This window comes from Tenebrio molitor, chromosome 7, assembly GCF_963966145.1.
Source record: "Tenebrio molitor chromosome 7, icTenMoli1.1, whole genome shotgun sequence".
Taxonomy (NCBI): Eukaryota; Metazoa; Arthropoda; class Insecta; order Coleoptera; family Tenebrionidae; genus Tenebrio; species Tenebrio molitor.
The window spans coordinates 3,628,558-3,647,522 of NC_091052.1; the positions used below are offsets into that span (position 1 = coordinate 3,628,558).

Below are 18,965 nucleotides of genomic sequence, written 5' to 3' on the forward strand. Positions count from 1 at the left end.
TGAACGGTAATGCCTAACTGCGTAAATACAGTGAAAGCATAATTAAAGTAAACATTCATACTTTTTTTTTTCTTGAATTTGCAGTTTGATTAACGAGATCGAAAACGGAACCCGAGTTAATCAAGCAAATGAGTGAAAAAAAGAGTCTTTCATAACGTGTTGTCCACGACCTTTTTTTTTGCATATTGAGAAATTTAGTCCAAAAGGATTTATAAAAAAAAAAAACAGAAATGCAAAATAGGTAAGTTTTTTGATAATGAATTGAATAAAATGATTAAAAAAGTACTACTTTCATTACGATTTTTCGTTAAAAAAGTTAACCTTCATAATTAATATGGATTTTTTTTATTTTTGCATCATTTGCGTATTTAATATTAAATCGTAAATTGCAGAATAGTATAAGAACTGGCAATGTTGCATCATTTCCAGAAAACTCTAGAATACTTTCAGCGGGAAATTTAAAATATTTGACGTATTCTAGGAAATTCCGATTTCGCAAGTAGTGTGACGTGATTGACTTACCTGTTTTACTGGTTGCGTTTGCCGTTATTTGTAATTTAATATTAACTTACAAATAAATAACAATGATGAAAGGTAAACGAGTGAGTGATTCAACAACAAAAATATAAAAGAAAAAAATATTGTTAAACTTTATCCAACGTTAGAAAATTCGTAGGTAGATCGTCCAGCTGTGTAAAATTGCACTTTGTACTTAATAATTAATTTATTCTCATATATGATTCAACATTTTTTAAATAGTTGTTAACCTCAAACTGCTATTTTTTGATGCAGAAATGGGGAACTCAGCTTCTGTTTCTGCTTGGTCTTCAACTTACACTGAAATCAAGACTCAACATGATGCAGCTTATGCTGTTATCCAAAATGCAATTACCTTAGAGGAAGAGGAAAAACCTAATGAGGTAGAAATTCAACTTCACAATATGTTTTATACACATATTTTTTGCAGGCCATAGAAAAATATAAAGAAGGTATACAGTTCATCGACAAAGCTCTCAGAATTCAAGTAACATGCCCAGCAAATCCAGATTTCACATGGGAAAGAGCTGTGGTAATGATACAAAAAATGAAAAAGACTAGAGGAGAGGTGTTATCTAGAATAACATGCATTCAGAAGTCAAATCAAACATTTGAATCTAGAGAACAACCTCCTTCTTATGAAGAAGCTATGGCTAGTACACCTGTGGAAACACCTCAGACATATAACGACTTGGCTAATGCTTTGGAACATATGACAGTTAAGTCTAATGTGACAATGGAAGCAGAAGTGATGTATATGTATGAGAATGTTAAGCTGTACTTTATTTCACCTGATGGAGAAGTATCCTCAACTTTAAAACCACAAACTCTAAAAATTACTCTAGTAGAAAGTAATAATTATTTCAAATATATGTTTTTTTGTGTTTTAATTGGTGAGCTTCAGATGAAGGTGAAAATGTACCTAGAGCTATATTACAAGTCGGTGATTGGGTTTACCCGCTCATTCCGGGAGTGTCTCCATGTTTCCGGTCTGATTATGGTGCATTTATTTTACCAAATATTTATGCAGAAACGCCTGGTATATTCTACAAAATTATGCGAATCTTAAAAAAATATAATTAATTATTTAAGGCTCATCTATTGGAATTATTCTTCCATCTGACGCAGATGCAGATGCATATGATATTTTAGAAAGTATTCTTTACGGTATTGTCGGCGAGGGTAAACCACCAGAAAAATTGATACCACCTACAGATCTAAGTGAAAAAATTTCTGGTGGCATTGTTACGGGTACGTGATTGGCTGCTAGTAAAAATATATGTTGATATCAATGTGTAGGTGCTTCTTATTTATCTCGAGGCCTGGTTTGTGGGGCGGAAAAACTCGGAAATTTAATTAATCAAAACACCCCAAAGTTAATGAACCGTATGAATAGTTCTGAGAAGGCAGCTGAAATTCCGAAGGGAGTTAGCAAAAGCATGCAAATAGCAGAAACCGCTACCAATAAAGCTGCCCAAGTCACGGGATTCGTTGGTTCGTATAAAACAAAGGAATTTTTTCTTTTGGTAATTACGAAATTACAGCGCAACAAGTTGGTGTTGCAACTGTAAAGTTAGGACATTTTCTAGCACCTCACATCCAAAAACAAGGAACTCGTTTATTGACGACAGGTTTTCGCCTGTCTGAAGAAGACGCCTCTGCTAAAATGAAAGGTGTGATGACAGTAGCTGCAGGTGCTGTGGAAGGGTTTTCAACTGTATATTGCGGTTTAGAGAATTCAGCTCTCATTCTGGGAAAAAGTTTGAAAGAAAATACTGTTAAAGTGGTCCAACATAAGTAATAATTTAAAGAGAAAGGTTGGACAATTGTCAAACAAACTGGTTTCAGGTATGGACAACCGGCGGGAGAATTCGCCGGAGACACGTTGAACACAGTGGGTAATGTTTACCACATCAGTCAAAATGCTAAAGTCGTTCAGCCTAAACATTTTGCAAAACGAACGGCGAAAGAAGCGGGAAAAGCGTTAGTGTGTAAGCACAGAAGCAATCATAATAATCATAATAATGGAGCCAGCACGTCCAGTCATACCAATCCATCAGTCAGTTCTATTAATAACGGTTGTATCAAAAAATGTGATAAGGAATAATTACATAACTCTTGGTGTCTCATTAATTCTTTTTATACATATAGGTTTTTGGCAAAAGGGTTTAGTAAAAATACAATACTCATTTGGATTGATTCTGGCGGATTTGTTTAAAAAATAGTTTAGACATTGTAAAAAATAATATGTATAATACTTATTATATATGATATTTACTGTGATAATTACACAGTTATGCAGTTATCTTGCAAAATAAAACTAACTCTAATTTTTTTAAAGGTATTGTGTTTTTTTTTTATCTATGGTCGATACCGTTATTATTTTCAATTAACCTGTGCAGGTAGTCCACGTTGACGTTATCAAAAATCCCTAAAACATTGAATTTGACGTTATAAAAACAAAGTATCAACCCGTTTTGTTTTAAATTATTGTAGTGAATGATGAAGCCTTAATGAATTTGAATATGATATATAAAGTCAAATGGGATTTGATTTTAGAAATCGCCATTCGTTTGATTCTGTGGTGGTTATTTGTGTTTGTATAAAAAAATAAGTTAGTCACATTAAATTAAATTAAGTTTTTTAGATGGATTGAGTATTCAGAACCCTTCATTCGAGAAATTCATGAGAGTGAAGTGTGGCAGTACCAATATCCTGTTACAGATAGTTATGTAACTGCAAGAGATTTGTGGCTGCTGATAACTTTAACCCCTTCAGTTTTTTTTATAATTGAATATATTTTAAGTAAAAAGAAAGATGATGTAATTGCTGGTTCCTTAGCAGTAACATTAGCATATAGTTTAAATGGGTTGGTAACAACATACTTTAAAGCTATAGTAGGAAGACCAAGACCAGATTTTTTCTTTCGCTGTTTTCCTGATGGAAAAGGTGATGACTATACTGGCTGTGTAGGAAATAGAAGGAAATATTTGGATGGCAGGAAGAGTTTTCCCAGTGGACACTCATCATTCTCTTTTGCTTGTATGGGTTTCATGAGTTTGTACATAGCAAGAAAAGTGAATCTATTCCAAGGTACAAAAAAAGGGCACTCATGGCAGTTATGTGTTGTTTTATTACCAATCTTGATTGCTGCCACAGTTGCTGTCAGTAGGACATGTGATTATCATCATCATTATGAAGGTAATAACTATTTTATTAAAACTGACTTTTCTAAACAATTATGTTTTAGATGTGATAGCTGGGAGTTTAATAGGAGCTGTGATTTCTTACCTGGCATTTAGTCTATATTTTCCAAAAAACATTGACACTGTGGCTTCAGAATGATGTTTGCATTTAATTAGTCTAAATTATTACATGAAACAACTTCTTTGTATAATAATTAGTTTGATACACAGTATTTAATGCTAACTAGATTTTCAATTCCACCTTCAATTGTATCACCAGGATGAACAGGACCCATCCCAGGTGGGGAGCCAGTTATTATTAAATCATTCTTTTCCAGAGTAATATATTGGGATATGTAAGCTATTAGCACTGGAACAGAAAAAATCAAATCATTTGTGTTCCCATTTTGTCTAAGCTCTCCATTAACTTTGCACCAAAGCTGCAAATTGTGAGGGTCCTTGATCTCATTTTTTGGTATAAATCTGCTTACTGGACATGAAGTATCAAAACCTTTCCCCAAAGTCCAAGAACCACCCTTACTTCTTGCTTCTTTCTGAAAATAGCATCAGTTTTAAATCAGAATTTCCAGTTTGGGTTTGTTAAACCATTTGACATGTGGCTGTCATGTCAAGTGCAGCACAATATCCACCAACATAATCCATAGCTTCATCTTCTTGAATGTGCTTTCCATTTTTGCCAACAATTACCCCCAGTTCAATTTCTTCATTGACAGAGAAACCTCCAGGAATCTACAATTAATTAATATTTATTTGGAAGTGTTTACTCACTATAATCTTTTGTTTCTCAGTGATGTAGGATGTTGTGGGTTTTAAAAAGATGCCAGGAACTTGCGGGGTGGGTCTTTGCAGTACTTTTAGCAACGATCTGAAAGTTTCGTAGAGAAATTAAAACGATTTCAAAACTTCATAATCTCACTTGTAATTGGCGGCCACGCCGATGATTTTCTTTCCATTTTGTGCAAAGTGGCAAAGCTCTGTCATTTTTGAGCAAAATCTTACGTAAAATCTATCACATTCAAAATTGGCGGGACGTTCATCGTAGGGGAATTTAGCGTTGTCACTAAAGTGGTAAGCTGTTTTTTATCTATTCTACAAGTGAAATGGATTTGTGAGCTTCGTTTGTTGGTTCTTTTATATTGTTCAGTTCTCGTGGCGGTCAAGTGAAGTCGTTTACTCGATCTTTAGTGTTTAAGATTGTTCGTAAATACTTATATATGTAATAATGTGGCAGTGATAGTTGTGCGGATGGTAAAATTGCAGCAGTGAGGAGTGTACAGGATTCGATACATCGATGATGATGGAAACAGATAAAATTGACGATTCGAACAGTAATTCTCAAGTAAGTTGTCACCACAGAGGCATAATTTGACACAGTGACCGGCAGAAATCGTCAAAAAGCAAAAACTGCATTACGTGGTCATCCGCACCGCAATAAATTTGTCTGGTGTCCTGTCAAAAATGTCATTATTCTCAAGCGGATGACACAAATTTCTCTTCGAGACTAAGCTGTGTTTTTCCGAATTTAATTTGTTGGCGACTGCATCTGAGTGTGTTTTTATTCTTAGCGGGGCCCGTTATTTGTACTTGATCGTGTTCGAACGCGACATGACAAGCCGCTAAACGAAACGAGAAATTGTTCTTTGTCGATGTCGAGATGGGGGTACTTGACCTTTCGTCACTGACTCATAATGGCACTAATATTGCCCTACAAACAATGAGTTTTACCGTAAACGACATAAGAACAGGACCGGATTTGGGAAGCGGCGCAATTAGAACCCCAGTGTCGAACAGGTGGCGCAATAATTTAGACTCGAAAGAAAGTTTTCGTTGTTCCTTTTGTGTATTTGCTAAAAGTAAAATCTGGAATTAACGAGTACATCATCGAATAATGACGACTTTCTCTTCGGTGTTGGTAACCGTACAGCTTATAAACTGAATCAATTGACTCGTGAGGAATGTTTTGTGCAGTGATAACTCAGGATAATTCTTAAAGGTAATAGTACTTATTGTAGGACGTGCACTTGTTTCTCTAATAAGTCGTTAAAACACCTTTCTTATCAAGGAAATGACGAAGCGAGGACAGCAACTTATTTTTAATCGTTAACCGCCATAATATTGAATGATAAGAATTTTTGACACGAAGGAACGACGCATTAAAATTAGATTTAATAACACGTAGCCCCCGTAGTAATGACACACCATCGTATACTTAGTATTTGAGATCCAAATTGAACTTGGCTTTGAGTTGATTATTTTGTTGCTTTTGCTGAAAATGTTGGCATAATTTAAGCAAGTTTCATTCTATAGTCAAAATCCGTGTATCTTTCGTGGAAATTCAATTAGCGTCGTTAAGAAATCCTACGATGTTGTTTTTCGCGTGATGTGTTCCCAAACCCGTGGTAAACTGTTATTTTGTCAACATAAGTGGCACTGCTGTTTTGTAGATTTTAGATATTAGAAAGCACCTAGTATTATTAATTTTGTCATGCAACAGGAGATACATATTTATCTTCGAGTAATAATGTCATTAGAAGTTCTAGAAAAACCCAATAAAAATATCAATTTATAAAGCTATAAGCTCCGTAGCATTATAAAATCATTAATTTGATTTTTGAATCATGATTGTCCAGTACAAAATTCGTGGTACGCCTGAAATAAAACTGAAGTAAAACCTGAAGAAATTAATGAAAGGAAACAGGAAGTGTGGAACGGGGTATTAAAAACCACCCACTTGCTCTTTTTTTGTGAGCAATTTGAAGAACTTTGAAAACTTATAAATGGACATAATATAAATTGAAAACATTTAAATGCAAATGCCGCCGCAACCTCGAAAGAGCTTCCTTCTCATTGATTGCAGTTTGTTTCAAGTAAGACTTAAGGAGGCTCTTCTGAAAAGAAAGAAGGATTGCTTTGGTACGCCCTAAATTTAGACAGTTAAATTTTGTAACTTGGCTGTGGAGTCTACGTAGGAAAGGAATAGACTCGCCCCGAAGAAGTGAAGTTTATATTTTATCGACGTAACTCGTTTTAAGAAAATTGGCTCGTACCGTATCGTTAATAGTACACTAATTATTGATAATATTTGAATTCACAATCGAACGGATTTTAATGAAGTGAAATCGATTTGAGATGTGTTTGTCGATCATTTTGGTTTATAATTGTATCGATCCAGTACTCGGCAAATAAAGGTAAGAACCGTGCACGAATAATTGAAAAGTAATTGTGCATCCGTCACGAGCGAATATTAAGTTTCTTCGGTTCTACTCTTGTTGCGAATAATGTAAGAGAAGACACTCGTCAGCAATTCGACCTTTCACGGATTCGTTACAAATGCGAAATGACTGGTTACGTACAGTATCGTGCCGCATAATCTGCCAACATTGATGATGTTTCCGAAATGATCAATTTTGCCGGTTCATTGCTGCCCTCAAGGTTTTCGTGCGCATTACCAATTAATGGTAACAACAAATAAGGTGCGAACGCTGTGCACCGTTTAGGACCTCCTTGGATAGCGAATCGGTCCTTGATTTGTCTCTCTCTCGGTAGAATGCGGACATTTATTCGTTTCCTTCGTTTGACTCACCATAGCAACATTTTAATGTTATAATTGGCGAACGATAAACAGCTTTTTCCGACATCTTGACGTTTGAACTCTGGGACCCAATTTACATCCCACTGTTGGATGGATCTCGGAATTTAATTAAAAACGTCCGATTTATTTTTTATTTGCGCGTTGAACTTGCTCGGTTATGATTTATTTTTAATTAAACCTGAACCTTTTTGTTCTCTTTTTTGTTGTCGAATTGCGAACGGTTTAATCGAAAATTAATTGATTTTAAATCGAGGCTTACAGTTACGAGAAATTGCAGGAAGCGTACTTGTTTTATGGTGACACACTGGTGGGCGGAATTGTTATTTGCGCGTTAATATTGTCGTTATTTTAATTTCTCGCGAATTAGACATGTAATTGGATGCTGAGTGCCTTGATGGAAAATTAAATTCTTTTGGAATATCGTCTGATCGGTCGTTCTTGATCTGCATTGCTACCAAAGCAATTCTGTCGCGTTTCCTTATAATGATCGGTAATTCTACACCGCACACTTTTTAATTACCTAACAACTATAATAGTTTCATTACTATGTCTTCATATTTGCAATGCGCGTGGTAATAAACTTTGAAATTACGTATTGTTTGTTAATTGGCATGGGGCAATAACTTTTCAGTGTATTGGGTGCATAGACTTGTCATTGAGACATGGTAAAATAATGAGGTATTTCACAGATTGTTGCCCAATTTGAAGAAACTGAATTTGCAGGAGTAATAATTTTCGGTTATCTTGATTTGTAAATTTGTTTTTGTGGCGTAATTGAGCACAAAAAATCATTAGGGTCTAATTAATTTTTAAATCTGACTTTTTACGACCACATAATCAGTGTCGTTCGACGGAAAGAAAGTTGATGGAAGATGTTGAAATCTGAATCAAAAGTGGAAACGTGGAACTACATGCATAGACGTACTTTTTTTGGTAGTAACAATACAGTTTGCGTCATTCAAAATTAAAAATATGGTAGCATTACCAGATAAAAAACCTTTTTTTGTTAAATCAAGTACTGCGTAAACATTAGCGAAATCCCAAGGTGCGATAAGGGAATACTTCATTTGTAAAGCATCGTGACGAAGATATTTTTTAACAAAAAAGCTTGTCCATCCTATTGCACCAGAGTGAATTATGGTTTCGTTCTGTCATGATTTGAATTAAGAATGCCACGGAGAAACCACAATCGACTTCTCATTTTCAAAAAAGGCTGTCGCTACCTAGTAGTTAACTAATTAAGTCGTAACTAATCGATTTTAGCATAAATAATCCTTGAATGAAGAATGAAGAAAAATATTCCACTTCATGACAGACCAATTAATTCCGGTGATGGTTAGCCAACTGTAAAGCAATTATTGTTTCTGGCTGTCACAGAATTCAATTAAGAAACAAGAATTCGGTGAAATCTTCTTCTGTAAATATCTGACAGAGGTTGTCCGGACTGTTGAACGCACATCAGAAATCAGTGAAATTTAAGCTATTGTTAGGTAACTTAAAAAAACACGGTCTCAGTTGCTGAATTTCAGCCGTCATTTTGTTTAATTCGATCAGTTAAAAACAAAACTGTTGCATCCGTGACTAAAGTCCGAATCCAGCATTAACTTTGTCGGTTTCAATGGTCGGCCAATCATTGAAGCCGTAAAATTTTTATCGGCATTAGATCTCGAATAGGTAGTTGAAAAAAAAAATCTACTTCATGGAACCGTCCTCGCTTGAAACTCGTCGGGTCTCCTAGCAGTCATTCTAGTTCAAGTGTACCGTGTATGTTAATTTCGTCCTGGATGTCGACCGTATTTTATTTATGAGATTATTCTTTCGATCGGAAGAAAAAATGAGAGCCACCAGTTGGACATTTTTCTACGGACGTTATTACAACTAAACAGGCAGAGATCCATATCAGAAGTAAATTGACGCTTTGTGTGTGCGCAAGGCGTTCAACTTTCTACAATTTACATCTAATTATTGTATTTATGATTTCTCGTAACTTTTTATTTCTATCGCTGCTTATATTTTTATGATGCCTAGGGGTCGGCGTCATTAAGTTCAAAAACATCATATTAATAGCTATAATTGTTCGGAATTGAATCCGTTTTTTGCCCAAGATAACGTAACGTAACGTGCGTGTTTTTTATATACATTTACGCGAGCGAGTTGTCATCGCGGTATAAAAAATTTCTTTTAAATCTGGAAATAGTGGCACAACTCGAGTTTTGAGATTTTTTTCGCAATAAGTGTGTAGATACACAAAAATCTTATAAAATTGTATTTTGTTGCAGTTTCCAATGACCATATTATCACCGTACGACACGGCCAGAAAAAAAGAACCATCGGCTACTTTCAACGCGGAGAGAGAATCATGTCTGAAATGCTTCGAAAAATGGAGCGAAACCGACCAAGTCGAATTCGTAGAGAATTTATTAGCTAGGATGTGTCATTATCAGCACGGACACATAAATTCATATTTGAAACCCATATTACAGCGAGACTTCATCTCTCTTCTGCCAAGTGAGTATACTGTTGAAAGAAGCGAAAGTAGAATGAAGTCATTACCACTTGAACGGGCATCCGATCTTGACCAAACGTGCAATTTCATGCGATTTCATACTTTCTAGTTTTAATTTGGTCCAATTAAAAACTGAACATCGTAGAAAACAAGAGTAAAACATTTGAGTGCATTTTCAGAGCAAGGATTGGATCATGTGGCCGAAAACATATTGTCATATTTGGAGGCCGACAGTTTACGGAACGCCGAATTGGTGTGCAAAGAGTGGTTCAGAGTGATATCAGAGGGAATGCTTTGGAAGAAACTCATAGAGAGGAAAGTGAGAACGGATTCGCTGTGGAGAGGATTAGCGGAGAGAAGACAATGGTAGCGGAGTTTACTGTCGTTGTTTGTTTTGTACTTATTTGGAAAAATTGCAGGATTCAACACTTATTCAAGCCAAGACCGGGTGAAAACCATCGACCTCATTCGTTTTATCGAGCGCTTTTTCCCAAGATAATCCGAGACATCGAGAGCATAGAGAGCAACTGGCGACATGGCAGGCACATCCTGCAGCGAATCAACTGTCGATCCGAAAACAGCAAAGGAGTATATTGTTTGCAATACGACGATCAAAAGATCGTTTCCGGTCTCAGAGACAATACTATAAAAATATGGGACAGGAGTACATTGCAGTGCACTAAAGTTCTAATTGGACATACGGGATCGGTTCTGTGTTTGCAGTACGATGATAAAGTTATAATCAGTGGCTCTAGTGATTCTACTGTGCGCGTCTGGAACGTTAACACGGGAGACATGGTCAACACTCTCATCCATCATTGTGAAGCCGTCCTTCATCTTAGATTCAATAACGGAATGATGGTCACTTGTTCAAAAGTAAGTTCAAAATAAGCACTTCCGGACTGCACATTCTGGCCCAGTTGAAGGAGCAAAAACAGTTGTCTGTGAGAAAATCGGTTCACTAAACAAGTAAAGTAACCGTTAGACTGCTTTCTTTCGTGGTTGCGAGAGACGAATTTTTGATCGTTAACAGTCACGTGTTGACTCACTGCCGTATGCACGGATTAGGAATCATGAATTCTCAGTATTGTCAGATTTCAACAAACCGTACCGTCTAGATTAATAAGAGACGATTACGTCTTGCATTCATCGTTACCGCATTTCCATGAATTGAAAATAAATCTTTTACATCTAAACTGTGTGGCAAAAAAAAATTCCTGGAAATTTCTCATGCAAATATCAAAACAATGGAAGAAATATTTTTGAGTTTGTGGTCACCGATGCACCATCAGTTTTACACGGTGAAATAAGGTGTTAATTTACACAGGAAAAAGACATTTCACCTTGTATAACAGGTTTTTTTTTTATTAAGCGTGATAGATTTTCTGTGACAAATATTTCGGTTTTCATTGATTTTTTTCAACTAAACATTTTCAGGTCGATCATATACGTTACTGTATACAGTTGAGAATTTTTTTATATCATTGATTTTATGGTGTTGATTGTAGATAGTCCACATACCTAAATTTTGTTTGTGTTTAAATACATACAATATCTTTATTGTTGAGTGAGCCAAAAATTTTGTACGTCATGCGGAATTTTTATTAAAAATACGTTGTACGTATTTAATAAACAAATCTAATTTTAAATCCATTTTTTTTTTGTAAAAATGATAGCACAATACATGAATCTTTTTTGTATCTAACCAACCACACACTTCTTCAAGATTATCTTAATATTCAAGGTTTTCGATTTTAGGAGACATTCTTTTCTAATAAAGCTTCCACACATTTGTGGAAAAACACACTTCACGTCATTAAAGTAACGCTTAAGGTATAAGATTATATGGCCCTTTAAAAGTATTTGACCGGAGATAAACGTCCCTTTTGTCGCAATTGCAGTAGGCGGTCAGCCCAACCATAAATCATGCTTCAAGCAATTCTCTGTTGTGAATTCCAGAGCCGGCCTCAAAACAAATGCGTACCGATGAAATTATATTTATTTATTAAATATTACAATACTATTGCAAATCATCTTTACTGTTTTCAAGACACAAAGTACTAAAGGGAATTTCGTTACAATCGCAAAATTTACAATAAACATCAAAAACATGTTCTATCACAAATTTTTAATCCCTGCCCAGAACCAAGGAAAAGGGATGCAGCTGCACGAGCCGAGACAACCATCTCAACGCCAATATTGGTTTCCATTATTGGGATAATTTTAGTGCTGCCATATAATCTTATACCTTAAGCGTTACTTTACGTGAAGTGTGTTTTTTCACATTACATAATTGTTATTCTGCCGAAAAGGAAAGTGCTTGTTATTATTTTAATATTTGTACGGATTTCATTTTAAAGTTTTTGCAATAGTCATAAAAACAGAATAAGAAATTACAATTATTTTCCTATTAGAGCATCACATTGGAAAGTCATTTAAAAAATACTTTCACTTTTTGAATTTTCAAATACATATGTACGTAATTTTATACTCTTGTTTAAAAAAAATACTCTCTCTACTCACATCACTAATGAATGATGTTGTACCCTTTTGCTCTATTTAAAAGTTGAATTATAGTGCTTGTATCTTCGTAAGGAATTCTGACTTAAGTCATAAATAAACCGAACAAAGACCCTACCCTACTTAAAGAAATTTATTGTGATATTGTACCTGTCAATCACTAGGCGGTCTTGGAGAAAAAAAATTACTCAAAATATTTGTTGGAGACCGTCTAGTGATTGACAGGCACAATATGACAATAACACAATAAGTTTCTTTAAGTAGAGTCTTTGTTCGGTTTATTTAGGGCTTAAGTCGGAATTCCTTACGAAGATACAAGGACTATAACAGTGGGACTCCCAGTTACATAGTGCATTTGTTTTTAATTTTTCCGATGTTTTTAATTACGTTGAGTCTATGTATGTGACTCAGTTAAAATATTTTCCCTAAATATTGTTCGCAAATTTTTTTACTTTTAAAATCGGGGATTGTGTAGACAGTAGACAAATATTTTGCTGTGATAGTGGCGCCGGGTAGACATTGTAGTTTTCTAGTCCGTTCTGTCAACAACACTATGTGGCTCATAATTGATCTTTTGCATAATTTAACTATATTTCTGGGATCTTTTGTGATTTTATTACGGCAACAAAGGCGACCAGCAGACATTTAGACTTTATTGTCTTAAATATTGCGTTTGTTTTTTCAGGATCGGTCGATAGCTGTCTGGGACATGACGTCACAGTCGGAGATCGCCCTGCGAAGAGTACTGGTAGGGCACAGGGCTGCTGTTAATGTCGTCGATTTCGACGAGAAATACATAGTTTCAGCGTCAGGTGATCGAACAATAAAAGTGTGGAACACCTCCACGTGTGAATTTATGCGAACATTGAACGGACATAAACGAGGCATAGCTTGTTTGCAATACCGAGACAGACTCGTTGTTAGTGGAAGTTCTGACAATACCATTAGGTAAGCGCGCGCGTTTATTTGTAAATACGGAAACCGCAAGATCCTTTTCCAGATTGTGGGATATCGAATGCGGTTCTTGCCTGCGCATCCTGGAGGGACACGAAGAATTGGTGCGTTGCATTCGTTTCGATTCGAAGCGGATCGTCAGCGGAGCTTACGACGGAAAAATCAAAGTGTGGGATCTCGTCGCGGCGCTGGATCCCAGAGCGCCGGCCAGTGCTTTGTGTCTTCGAACATTGGTAGTAAGTTAAATAGTTCAGTCATTAAATTCATTTAATATCATAACGCAGCGTTTAAAATTCATTGTGGCCATTCTAACAAAATTAACGGGCGGATGTCTGAAAGGATCTGATTTCGATTAACCGTGTCTCTAACCAAAATTCGGTTGCAGGTAATAACAAACAGTTGTTGGTGTGTAACGAACCATTCACACACATTCAATACACTCCATTAATGTTCTCTTTTTCATGTCGTTAACTTTATGGGTTATATTTGGCGATAAATCATAAATTTGGATGATAATATTTTGATTTTTTGACTGATTATTGAGTACTGGGGACACGACGTACTCGTTTTAAATTCGAACTGATTTGCAGGAGCACACCGGCAGGGTGTTTAGGTTGCAATTTGACGAATTTCAAATAGTGAGCAGTTCACATGACGACACAATCCTCATTTGGAACTTCCTCAATTCGATTACGGATCGTTCTATTACAGACCGAAACGCACAGTCACCTTGTCCGTCTCGTAAGTTTTTTTTTTTTCCAAAAAGTTTCGTGTTGGTAATTTTGTTTTTTTGTTTCAGCGTTCGAATAAGGTGTCCATAAGCCACTCCTTTATCAACTATGTTTAGAGAAAAGAGCAAATTTGGGGCAAGTGCTCGCGTCAATTTGTTGACGCATTAACTGACTAGGAATACGAAAATTTAGAAAATTATTGGTAATGACTATTGTGTATAATGTTATATTTAAATTTGATATATTTATGTCTTAATTTATAATCTTGGAAGAACGTGTTTGACATAATTGCAGTTAGTTATTTTAAATGTGTTTTTGTCATTATGGAGCGTATTCGATTTCGCTGTTGTTTCCTAGACCGAATTAAAGGACGTTCATGTCGTAGGTGTAACACAGTCCCCTGTTGATCTGTTGTAAAATATTAAATGATTTAAACTACGAATTATGTGATAGTACGTCTTAAAATAACTAAAGATGGTTTTGTTTTAATACGTGTGTGCTATTATTCATAATTTTTGATTGCTGAAGCTTCATCAGAGATTATTTAAATTGTTGATGTTTAAATTTTGTTTTATTTCTGTTGTGGTGGAATTTACTTGATCGAACGGGAACCGATAAAAGATTTTTAGCTCTCTAATCTGCGAAACGTTGAAACATAAAATGTAACGTAAACACACTAAATTAAGTTCTTTTTTTTTTTCGCGAATAAATTGTAATTACGAATTGTAAAAGTATATTTTCTTGATTTTGTTGGACAAAAACTATTTAGCTTTCTAGTCTTGACCGTTGTTGCAGAACTTTATTAGAGAGTGAGCTTAAATAAAGCAGTAACGAGATTTCTACAAGAATTTGAAAATAAAATTCGTTTATTTTGGGGTGCGCATTCTGAATGTAAGTGCTGAACAAATATTATTTTAAGTTTGTAGTTATAATTTTCATCATTCATAATCGAAAAAGTTGTGATCAGCTAATTTTAGGTTTTTTCATAAATGTTGTGGGAGAGTGATTGTTTTATTGTAACCAAAAACGAATTCAGACTGTTACTTTGATATAACAAGAATAAAATTTGCTTTGTGCATTGTATTAAGGCTGCAAGCGTCGATCGTAACTGGAGTTCCAAGAAGTGGCCACTGGCTGTCCTTGCTATTTATTTTAGACAATTCTGCCAAAATGTAGTACTTCTCATAGATTAGACTTACAAGAATTACTTGTAATGGCTTTTGTGATAAATCTTACAGTAAAATTTGTATGCCTGTTTTGTACTATAACTGGAATGTACACTATTTCATGTTTTAAATAAACCTACATTATTATCACTAAGAGGCACTAAATCATGATTTTATCGATATAGGTTATTGTAAATATAATGAATATGAATGTAGTGTTAAAATCATTGCATTTATTATTTTTATTTAGAGTTATTTATATTTTATGCGTGTAAGTAATAGAATTGATAAACCACCTAATAGTTTTATTTAATGTTGGCCGCTTGTTGGATTTACTCAAGGTAATTTTTTAAAGTACAAATTATTTCAAAAGTTATATTTAAAAAAACACTTACAAATACTTATATTAATTTTTTTTTTAACAGTCTTGACGAGTCCACAATTTTTAGTTACAATTTTTTAACATGATGTTGACATGCAGGTATTGCAAAACGTCTTTGCTGAGAGGAAAGTCCTTGAAATAATCGCCAAATATTAAACACATATTAAACAGACTGTGTTTAACAGCCGCAGCGACGGCGTTTTTCATCTTGTAATTAAAGTCATCCAAAGCGGCAACTTTCTTAGACAACGACGGCACTTTGTTCAATTTGTCCAAATTTTGTTTCAGTTGCACCAAAGTAGTGATGATAAGTGGTAAGTCTTTCTGAACGATGCCGTATTTATCTTCAGTAAGAGACGCAGCTGCCAATTCGGATATTCCCTGGCTCGCCCATATAATTAATTGTCCATTTCCCAAACACTTCTGGATATTCACTTGTGGTAGTTCTCCGAAAAGAAAATTAATTCCAAAGAAAATTTTCAAAAATGACGTCGTTTTGTCGATCGTGCCATTTATACTCCGTTTAAAATCCTCCACGGTATTTGTTGCGACATCATGTGAAACGTCTACCACATTTAAATAGTCGCTGTGACACGACATGTTTCTTAAATTCCTGTATTTCACGCTGGGAGACGTAGGAGATTGCAACGTGATTGGTGCAAACGGTTTTATAATGTCATTTTGTTTCATTGCTTTGTCTTGGGGTAAGGTAGTTTCCGTGGATTTTTTCAAAAGATCTGTGTACTCTGTGAACAGCTTCACAACACTCTCGATTAGGTTGTTCCAGTTGTGAGGATGACCACCAGGTTGAGATAAAGTAAAAAATAATTGCTTACGCAACGGCGACCATTGAGAAAGCATGAATAAATCAAGACATGCAAGATTTTGGACTATCGGTAAATTATTCATTACGATACCTTCTTGTAAAGTTAAAATGTATTCATTTTCTTTAACAATCGGAAATTGTACCGTCTCAGTCAGAAATAAATAAAAAAAGAATCTCATAAGATTCATGCTGAAGCAATATAATGTTGAAAACCACCAAGAATACATATAAATCAAAATACTACTCTCACGTGAAGCTCTGTCCAAGTTAACGATAAACATAAAACGATTTTCCAGCTGGGTCCCCCAAATATAGTAAAACAAAGCAAAATAAATTGTAGGCCAAATTGATAATGTCAAACTTTCTTTAAATAAAACTGAAATTTTGGATCTAAGCTGCAAAAATTTTCTTTGTTGTATAACAGGGAATACAAGTTGTTTTGTGGAAATGTAAACCTTTACAAAAAAGTAAAGACCTGTCCAAAAACCGCTCAAAATTAGGAAAAAAGTATCTTCAACTAAGCAACTGCGATTTAGTTTACATGTAGTAGTCAAACTGTGATTACTGCTATCAATGATGGAAAGAATTTGCCAAACAAAAGCCCCTCCAATTACCACATGAAGCAACAATAATGTGAAGTTGTGAAGTGAAAGTACTCGGAAAAATTGCTGAAAACGCGTTGACGAATAGGAAGTCATCAAAACGTAGTCTTTACCGCAAATTAAACATTGAGCAAATATTATAAAGGAAAATATGATGACAAAAATCCAGGTGCTTAAGTAGGTGAAGGTGTGAAATATCGAAGTCATCCATTCTATAGGATGGAAAATGCTTATGTTGGCTAGAATAATGTAACATAAAAGGATAATTATCTGGGACACTACGCTACAAGCGACAGCACGCACCAATTTCTTCACTAGTATGTCTTTGTAACTGAACGTTTGCACACTTGTTAGGTTAGGATTTATCGCCGGCGACTGCATCATTACAATATTCTAAAATTTCAAATATATTATTTAAAAGTAAAAAAATATTTTGCAAGACTTACCAGTTTTTAATGCCTTGCAACAAAAAAAAAAGAAAAAACAGAACTACAAATACGAAAAACCGGTGCCAGTTTAAATTTTAACCTGACACTTTTCTTTTACATCTGATGAAACATAATTGCCAACGTAACGGTTCGTCAATTTCCTAGATGTCAACTTGAAATTTTCAAAAATTGCAGCCTTACAAACTTAATCAATTAAATATTTAGTACAATTAAACGAACAAATAAATATCAAACGAATACGTAAAAGGGAAATACTAATTTGCAGAACTGAGTTTTCATTACTAATTACTAATAACATCAACACGTGTTCTTCTGGAGAATTCCTAAAATAATTTTAAAAATGAATTACTTTTTTTGCACCATGCAATATACGAACTATTTCAAAATTCTTGTTCTCTTTTTTATTAAAAATTATCTTGTCCAAGTTTTCTGTTTCAGTTCTATCCAACTGTTGTTCCCAATTTGGACTATGGTTAATATATTTTTCTTTAAAGTGAGCTCTACTATTGTCTAATGCTGTAAAAAAAAGAATCATGTAATAAATGTGAAAAAAAAATCTGAATATCTACATTTGAACATTTCTTGATCACTTATTATTAGATTCTTTTCAATTAAAAGATCAGTAAGTGATTGCTTATGGTTATCTTGATTTAAACAGATTATATCTCCATATGTGTTAAATTGATCTTGATTTGTGATAGAAAAGAATATTTTTTCTGCTGTTTCTATACAATCTACAGCTACTTTCCTTACTCCCTCAATTTCACTAGTGGTTTTCTTTAATTTAAATTCATAACCATTCTCCCCCAGTACCAGGTCCTAAGATCATCATAATTTGGATTATTATAAAATATAAAGTGTTCATAACATACAGTCATTAAATTGACTACATTGTATAAACTGGCCTGCTTTGCAACAGGGGGGCATTTTTCTATTTCTTCTGGTAAATAAAATACCCAGCTTACTTGCCTCATAATCCCATAATCAGGCAACCAACAAACATACTTTATATCATCTCTTGAAACATGATTTATGTATTTAATTATTCCTCGGGCCCATAAGTCATCAATGTTTACAGCTACCATCTAAAATTACCATTAATACCTTACCCTTACACAATAATATGTAAAGAAAAACCTTGTCTTCACATATTTCCTCTGGGTCTTGAATTTTTTTACGTTCACAATTTTTCATTACTCTATTCATACCAGACCGTAATAGTAATTCTCTTCTTGGTATTATCCAAAAGAGGTGGGTATTTACAAACGTTGGTATAATTATGTCTATTAACGACTCCATTAGCTACAGTTAACGAAGATGAAACTTATTTCAATGTAATAATAAAAAATTATCTAGTGAACAAATTTTAAATTAAATTAGGTTAGAACACAACATCAATCAGGTTAACGAGTTAAGGTTATCTTTGACTCTGATGTTCTATGATCTGATCTGACGTGGGCTCTGTGCTACGTTCTGTGGGTGCTACTGTTGCTC

The 18,965-nt window shown here is 34.6% G+C and overlaps 5 protein-coding genes across 11 annotated transcripts; 3 read left to right on the forward strand and 2 right to left on the reverse strand.

Annotated features, from left to right (window-relative positions):
- The first annotated feature begins 491 nt into the window (after nucleotides 1-491).
- On the forward strand, nucleotides 492-2,881 carry spartin. 3 transcript variants are annotated; one of them, XM_069054557.1, is made up of 8 exons: nucleotides 492-594; nucleotides 793-920; nucleotides 968-1,388; nucleotides 1,442-1,576; nucleotides 1,630-1,788; nucleotides 1,837-2,031; nucleotides 2,082-2,334; nucleotides 2,386-2,881. In XM_069054557.1, exons 1-8 carry the CDS (start codon nucleotides 585-587, stop codon nucleotides 2,642-2,644), a joined length of 1,560 nt encoding a protein of 519 aa, XP_068910658.1. In that variant the 5' UTR covers nucleotides 492-584; the 3' UTR covers nucleotides 2,645-2,881. The 3 variants fall into 3 exon arrangements, with proteins under 3 accessions (XP_068910658.1, XP_068910659.1, XP_068910660.1); XM_069054558.1 differs by having other exon boundaries at nucleotides 522-676; XM_069054559.1 differs by having other exon boundaries at nucleotides 548-672.
- Nucleotides 2,882-2,924: 43 nt separating this feature from the next.
- Nucleotides 2,925-3,966, forward strand: LOC138135724 (phospholipid phosphatase 5). 2 transcript variants are annotated; one of them, XM_069054564.1, is made up of 3 exons: nucleotides 2,925-3,133; nucleotides 3,185-3,738; nucleotides 3,788-3,966. In XM_069054564.1, the coding sequence occupies exons 1-3, from the start codon at nucleotides 3,051-3,053 to the stop codon at nucleotides 3,880-3,882; spliced, it is 732 nt and encodes a 243-aa protein (XP_068910665.1). In that variant the 5' UTR covers nucleotides 2,925-3,050; the 3' UTR covers nucleotides 3,883-3,966. The 2 variants fall into 2 exon arrangements, with proteins under 2 accessions (XP_068910665.1, XP_068910666.1); XM_069054565.1 differs by having other exon boundaries at nucleotides 2,930-3,133; nucleotides 3,177-3,738.
- LOC138135725 (oxaloacetate tautomerase FAHD1, mitochondrial) lies at nucleotides 3,873-4,792 on the reverse strand. 3 transcript variants are annotated; one of them, XM_069054568.1, is made up of 5 exons: nucleotides 4,660-4,792; nucleotides 4,512-4,608; nucleotides 4,329-4,472; nucleotides 4,214-4,276; nucleotides 3,873-4,092 (listed from the first exon to the last, which is right to left on the reverse strand). In XM_069054568.1, the coding sequence occupies exons 1-5, from the start codon at nucleotides 4,722-4,724 to the stop codon at nucleotides 4,087-4,089; spliced, it is 375 nt and encodes a 124-aa protein (XP_068910669.1). In that variant the 5' UTR covers nucleotides 4,725-4,792; the 3' UTR covers nucleotides 3,873-4,086. The 3 variants fall into 3 exon arrangements, with proteins under 3 accessions (XP_068910669.1, XP_068910668.1, XP_068910667.1); XM_069054567.1 differs by having other exon boundaries at nucleotides 4,151-4,276; XM_069054566.1 differs by having other exon boundaries at nucleotides 3,873-4,276.
- Nucleotides 4,793-4,847: 55 nt separating this feature from the next.
- Nucleotides 4,848-15,507, forward strand: slmb (beta-transducin repeat containing E3 ubiquitin protein ligase slmb). Of its 2 annotated transcripts, none has more exons than XM_069054562.1 (8): nucleotides 4,848-5,082; nucleotides 9,615-9,843; nucleotides 10,021-10,207; nucleotides 10,261-10,717; nucleotides 13,047-13,309; nucleotides 13,362-13,548; nucleotides 13,906-14,056; nucleotides 14,115-15,507. In XM_069054562.1, the coding sequence occupies exons 1-8, from the start codon at nucleotides 5,035-5,037 to the stop codon at nucleotides 14,123-14,125; spliced, it is 1,533 nt and encodes a 510-aa protein (XP_068910663.1). In that variant the 5' UTR covers nucleotides 4,848-5,034; the 3' UTR covers nucleotides 14,126-15,507. The 2 variants fall into 2 exon arrangements, with proteins under 2 accessions (XP_068910663.1, XP_068910662.1); XM_069054561.1 differs by having other exon boundaries at nucleotides 4,850-5,082; nucleotides 13,362-13,551.
- A 66-nt stretch (nucleotides 15,508-15,573) lies between these two features.
- Ndc1 (Nuclear division cycle 1) lies at nucleotides 15,574-18,893 on the reverse strand. Its single transcript, XM_069054556.1, has 6 exons — nucleotides 18,609-18,893; nucleotides 18,344-18,556; nucleotides 18,041-18,290; nucleotides 17,848-17,987; nucleotides 17,469-17,794; nucleotides 15,574-17,415 (listed from the first exon to the last, which is right to left on the reverse strand). The coding sequence occupies exon 6, from the start codon at nucleotides 17,404-17,406 to the stop codon at nucleotides 15,658-15,660; it is 1,749 nt and encodes a 582-aa protein (XP_068910657.1). The 5' UTR covers nucleotides 17,407-17,415; nucleotides 17,469-17,794; nucleotides 17,848-17,987; nucleotides 18,041-18,290; nucleotides 18,344-18,556; nucleotides 18,609-18,893; the 3' UTR covers nucleotides 15,574-15,657.
- Nucleotides 18,894-18,965: the final 72 nt, after the last annotated feature.

Coding starts and splice junctions, on each gene's coding strand:
- spartin (XM_069054557.1), top strand. Junction 1,389..1,441: donor AAAAATTACTCTAGTAGAAA/GTAATAATTATT, acceptor GGTGAGCTTCAG/ATGAAGGTGAAAATGTACCT. Junction 2,032..2,081: donor CCAAGTCACGGGATTCGTTG/GTTCGTATAAAA, acceptor ACGAAATTACAG/CGCAACAAGTTGGTGTTGCA.
- LOC138135724 (XM_069054564.1), top strand. CDS start 3,051: ATGAATTTGAATATGATATATAAAGTCAAATGGGATTTGATTTTAGAA. Junction 3,134..3,184: donor ATTCTGTGGTGGTTATTTGT/GTTTGTATAAAA, acceptor TAAGTTTTTTAG/ATGGATTGAGTATTCAGAAC. Junction 3,739..3,787: donor TTATCATCATCATTATGAAG/GTAATAACTATT, acceptor ATTATGTTTTAG/ATGTGATAGCTGGGAGTTTA.
- LOC138135725 (XM_069054566.1), bottom strand. CDS start 4,724: ATGACAGAGCTTTGCCACTTTGCACAAAATGGAAAGAAAATCATCGGC. Junction 4,609..4,659: donor GGCGTGGCCGCCAATTACAA/GTGAGATTATGA, acceptor CGAAACTTTCAG/ATCGTTGCTAAAAGTACTGC. Junction 4,277..4,328: donor TGACAGCCACATGTCAAATG/GTTTAACAAACC, acceptor TGCTATTTTCAG/AAAGAAGCAAGAAGTAAGGG.
- slmb (XM_069054561.1), top strand. CDS start 5,035: ATGATGATGGAAACAGATAAAATTGACGATTCGAACAGTAATTCTCAA. Junction 9,844..10,020: donor CTTCATCTCTCTTCTGCCAA/GTGAGTATACTG, acceptor GTGCATTTTCAG/AGCAAGGATTGGATCATGTG. Junction 10,208..10,260: donor TTAGCGGAGAGAAGACAATG/GTAGCGGAGTTT, acceptor GAAAAATTGCAG/GATTCAACACTTATTCAAGC.
- Ndc1 (XM_069054556.1), bottom strand. CDS start 17,406: ATGATGCAGTCGCCGGCGATAAATCCTAACCTAACAAGTGTGCAAACG.